The sequence below is a fragment of the Myotis brandtii genome, unplaced genomic scaffold (genome assembly GCF_000412655.1).
Source record: "Myotis brandtii unplaced genomic scaffold, ASM41265v1 scaffold191, whole genome shotgun sequence".
Lineage (NCBI taxonomy): Eukaryota > Metazoa > Chordata > Mammalia > Chiroptera > Vespertilionidae > Myotis > Myotis brandtii.
Window position 1 is genome coordinate 672,885 of NW_005357115.1, and position 5,390 is coordinate 678,274.

The 5,390-nt window shown below is 39.0% G+C and overlaps 1 protein-coding gene across 1 annotated transcript in view; it reads right to left on the reverse strand.

The window, feature by feature from the left end:
- Nucleotides 1-858: 858 nt before the first annotated feature.
- LOC102251701 (cytochrome P450 1B1) overlaps nucleotides 859-5,390 on the reverse strand; it is a 5,522-nt gene continuing 990 nt past the window's right edge. Inside the window, exon 2 of the mRNA XM_005864831.2 lies at nucleotides 859-2,903. Within this exon, the coding sequence (XP_005864893.2) occupies nucleotides 2,315-2,903 (589 nt within the window). The 3' untranslated portion in view covers nucleotides 859-2,314. The remainder of the gene's footprint in view (nucleotides 2,904-5,390) is intronic.

Genomic DNA, 5,390 nt, shown 5'->3' on the forward strand with positions numbered 1-5,390 from the left:
AGAGCCTTTAAAAATACTGGTACAAACAGTTTTTCATATTCAAGATGAACGGCTATGAGATTTTGTAATTAAAATTATGTGACATTTTGACTAATAAAAAATTTCAAATTACAGCTCTGGCCGGGTGGCTCAGTTGGTTGGAGCATCGTCCTGTACACCAAAAGGTTGTGAGTTTGATTCCCGGTCAGGACACATAACTAGGTTGTGGGTTCAGTCTGGTCAGGGTGCATATGGGAGGCAACCGATCGATGTTTCTCTCTCATATTGATGTTTCTCTCTTTCTCTCTCTCTCTCTCCCTTCCCCTCTCACTAAAGAAAAATCAATAAAAACATATTCTCAGGTGAGGATTAAAAAGAATTTTGAGTTACAAAATAGATCTAATATGTTGTGGATTTTTAAAGTCTACTTGAGATTTAATATAGGTACATGAAAAACATCCTTTTTCTAAATATTCATATTTCAAATTAATTAATTTGGAACGAGTGGTTTAACCATCTTTCTTCCTTTTCAGTTTTTCACTCTTTTCTCTTTCCACCCCTACACACACAACCATGATACACTCCTTCCTTTATAATTTTGATGAAAGTTAAATCTTCAAACTTCATTTTGTACTCTTACAATCTTCCATCACTTTTTTTAAGGTTTTTAGATTATTTGTATAAACTAAATGTATGCATTTTGTTCAAGCCTTATGTTTTCACAGTTACCAAAGGGACAGCTCACTGGGTTGCCCATCTTAGACAACACCATTTATCTGATCAGCTTCAGTGATACACAATGCAGTCCTCAAAACAGCCCCCCAAGACTACCTTCTGACTCTGACTTTCCAAAACACTGATAGTAATGTTATTTTTTAAAATAATTTAAAAGGAAAACTAGGTCTGTTATAATGGAAATTTTCCCTCTTCTTTCTTAATAAAGATAACATTCAGGTAATTTGTTGCATTGTTTGCTGTTCATCAGCAAACACAGGTGAAATTTCTCTGCGTTCCAATGGCTAATGGTGAGATTTCCAGTAACTTCAACTGGTTCTCAATAATTAGAATGCCTTTAAAATTAAATTAAAATTTAAGCATGCCAAGAGTTTGGGAATTATAACATATTAACTTGATCAATTTTTAAAAGAGATTCTGTATTATGAATAGAATTTAAATAAATATATTGTAAAGTAATAAGGAAGACATCTTGCAGACCCAATTTTTAGATTTTTGAGTTTTGGATGAAAGACAAGACTGCTTCAACTTGGTTTCCATGTCAAAAATAGGTAGTTGACTTAATCTAACTCATTTCATGTATTTGAGCCAGAATTAGTTGAATTGGTTATACTTTTCAATTTTCTATGACAATATAAAAGATATATGTTATACAACCTTTTCTTGACCAAAATAATATAATACTAAGAATTTAATAATAAAATAACTAATACATATTGCCTATGAATAATTATAAATGTATACATATTGAGTACTATTGGGTGATTTTTTGAAAGCTATGCTAATTATTGAACTCAGTGCATTGCAATTACATAATTTAAAGCTTAGCTGGGCTGGTAAATCTTGCTTTTTTTCGGGGGGGGGGGGTGGCAGATGTTGCTTATAATTGAAATTCTGTACTTTGGCAATCAACACAACTTGGAATGTTTTACAATTTAACAATTTACATTTTATAATTAATGATAAATCACTGAACCCATTATAATCATTAAACCAACTACTATTAATTTCCTTTTCAGCAAATGACTTTATGAATCATCCAAAAAAATACGAGAAAGCACATCAGTAGGCCAAAAGATAAATCCATCCACAGATACCAGAGCTTAACTAAGCTATTGTATTGACAAGGTGAGAAGGAACTTTCCGGTCTGAATCTTTTCCCTCTCACCCTCAATCACATGTCTTTCACTGAAATTATGTGCCTTTGCATATTCAACAATATATTCTAAAACTTTGCTCAATACGGTTTTCTACTGCTGTTCAGCACACAGAACACCCACCTGCGATCCCACCCACGAAAGCATGGCATTGGAAGTACCTCTTCATCAGGTAGTTCTGCATGTGTGCCCAAATGTGTTTTATCTCCAAAGAATGCTCTCTGGAGAAGTTATTACCAGCATTCGATGTATGTATAAAACTTCTTTGGGCCTCTTCACTCTTGGACTGAAAAGAAATCTTCCCAGAGCTCCTGCACAGCCCAGTGTGGATCTGGGCTCACTTTAGAGGTGAACTGAGAAAGTGGCACAGAGGAGCTGGAAAATTTTACTCCCCATCCCCCAAACCTTGAGTCCTTCTAAAATTCCAGCTTGCTTCTGGCTTCTCACTGGCAGTCTCCCTCGGCTTGCAACGTTTGGACAGCCCTGTCGAGGAGCTCCATGGACTCTCTGAGAGTGACGTTGATTTTAAATGACTTGGGTTTAATGGTCAGGCCGTAATTAAAATCCATTTTTGCGGGCTCGTCGGGATTGGCCTTGAAATTGCACTGGTGAGCCAGGATGGAAGTGAAGAGAAACAGCTGTGTCTTGGAAATCTCTTCCCCGATGCAGCGCCGTTTGCCCACTGAAAAAATCATCACGCTGCTGGCCAGGTCCTTGTTGATGAAGCCGTCCTGGTCCAAGAACCGGGTGGGATCGAAGTCCTCCGGGTTAGGCCACTTCACGGGGTCATGATTCACGGACCACTGGTTAACAAACACCACCGTGTCCTTGGGAATGTGGTAGCCCAAGACAGAGGCGTTGGCAGTGGTGGCGTGAGGAATGGTGATGGGCACTAAACTGGAGAAGCGCATGGCTTCATAAAGAAAGGCCATGATGTAGGGCAGTTTGGGCTGGTCATCCAGGCAGGGCAGACGGTCTCGACCCACGACTTGATCCAGTTCTGCCTGCACCCGAGCCTGCACGTCAGGGTACCTGTTTGGTTTTTAAGGCAGAGGGAGAAAACGAGTGAGGAAAACTCATTCTTCTTTCACGTAGAAAGCACATTACAATTTGTTTTAATCCCACTTTCTTTATCTGAATCAGGGACTGACCTAACTTTTCCGTGCCTCCCCCCAAAGTAATCTAAAACAATTTCTTAATTTCTCACTAAATTGCAAGATGGATAAGTGGGTAGTTACATTTCCTGTAATAGGCCTCACATGGCTAATGCTCTCTTTCCTGTCATAAGTCAAAATATGTCTAAGTTTTCTCAGCCTGAGAAAGGAGGATAACAGACAAGGCCACCTTCTCCAATAGAGGAAGCAGGCACAATGCTTAGGACTCACAATACTTTTCAGAGGCCCAAGAAATGTTTTTTTTCTTCTTCTTTTTTTTTTTTAAAATCAGAAGAGGGAAAAAATGAACTTTTCGGTCAAAGAAAATGTTTTAGCATATAATCTTAATATATTTATCTTTATACCAATATAGTCATAAAATATAATTTTATTTTTCATGGAGTAAGGTATCTACAAAGACAAAAGCACTGAAGGCCCATAAAAGTTAAAATGTAGCCCTGAAAGAAGATCTTTCCCCCCCCTAAAAAACCCTACTGTTCTCATTTGTACAAAGGTGATTGGTATGCTGATAGGTAAAGCAATATGGCTTCTAAATGTGAAAGCAAATTCCCCATGTTCATGAGATTATGGTACCAATTGTAATACGTATTCACTGTTGGTGACATAAACTAGCATAATCCTTTTGGAAAACAAAATCTTACTACAAAGCAAGGTCCAAAAGGGTAACCTCTCCCCACTCTTTGTAAACCCGGTAATCCACCTTGCAATGTATTTTCAGGAAATAACAAATACAAAAACATATAACCACAACAATGTCTGAAATTTTTAAAATGTAAACGACAACAGTAAAGCTCAAGCAATGGTTATATACAATGATTATATTACTATGGCAAAATATTATGTAACAATCAAAAATTACTAAAGTGGACATGTTAGCAATCTATCAATATGACTTTTTTTAAATTGTCAAAATAAAGTTTAAAAGATGGGGAAATAGCCATTACAATAAGAGGAAATGTCAGAAGTAAAAAAAAAAAAAATGTAAATAATCATTGCAGCCCTGAAAAAAAATATATAAGCATGTATGTGATGAAATCCAGGGTGATTTGAAAATATTGCTTTGTTAGTACTCTACTTCAGGGGTCTGCAAGCTTTTTCATTACCGGGCCAGAGAGTAAATATCTTAGGTTTTGTAGATCAAACCCTCTGTGTCCCAGTTATTCAACTCTGCCCGTGCTGTAGTATGAAAGCGGCCATAGGTAATAGGTAAATGTATTTTCTTCCTTTTGATACAACCTATATACAGAAATGGCTAGTGCAATGTGCCAACCCATCATATTGTCTTTTCACCCAAAAGAAGAAAAATGTACTTATCAGCTATATTGAATTGAAAGTGACCCCAACATTGTTTTATTTCCTTTCTCTGCCCAATCTGTTTCTGAGTGAAAAAGAAAGTCTATTTCAAAAGATAACATGTTTATCTGAGAATGGTAAAGATCTATTGATCCCCTTTTGGGATGTTTTCTTTCTGACCTACCTCCCCCCACCATGAGTTTCTGTGATCATAATACGGAGAAGCGATTTTAAATATACAAAATATTCAATTTGTGAAAGTGGCCGTACAGTATCTAAGGGTTGCAGTGTTGCAGTGGATTCTAGTAAAAAGCTGTCTTTGCCTTTCAGTATCTGAGGCACCAGAAAATTCAGCATTCCCCACAGCTAACTTGTGCCACCAAGAAATGTCACAACCAGGAGTTCTGGTCTCTCCAGGCCATCAAGATTCGCCTTGAGCCAGACATTTGCCCCTTGGGGTCGAGTTGCCAGAAAAGCTATAGGCCACCCAGTTAAATCTGAAGTGCAGATAAACAATGGCTAATCTTTTAGTATAAGTATGTCCTATGTAAAATTTATTTTTTATTTGCTAAATTTGGCACCAAGTGATACCTGGAACTTGTCTGATTCGTGCATTTACGGAGCTTGTCTGAGACCTTAATCAAGGTGGTCTCTGGGGACCAGCTAACCGACCAAGAGGGGCCCAGAGGCCAGGAGGTCCGCAGAGGCCTCCTGGGTGCCCTGATTGCCTTTCTGGATGCTGTTCTGCGCTGGGTAAAAGTGACTGCTTCTCCAGTTCTTTACCCGGAAGACACTTCTCTTACTCCTAGCGCGGCTGTTTCACAAAATCCAGCACAAACCACTGGTTCCTGACCTCCCTCCTAAAACTTCCACGTGGGCTAACCAACCCGGGGCCAAGTCTGAGGGCCTCCAGACCGGCTCCGAGGGTTCCTTTCCCTGGGAACAAAGCCGGGACGGCCGCTGGCTTTTAGCGCCAGGCCTGGGAGGCCTCGGATCTGCGCCGACTGGCGGATCAGAGGAGGCTGCTGTGTTTATTTACCGTATTGACCGC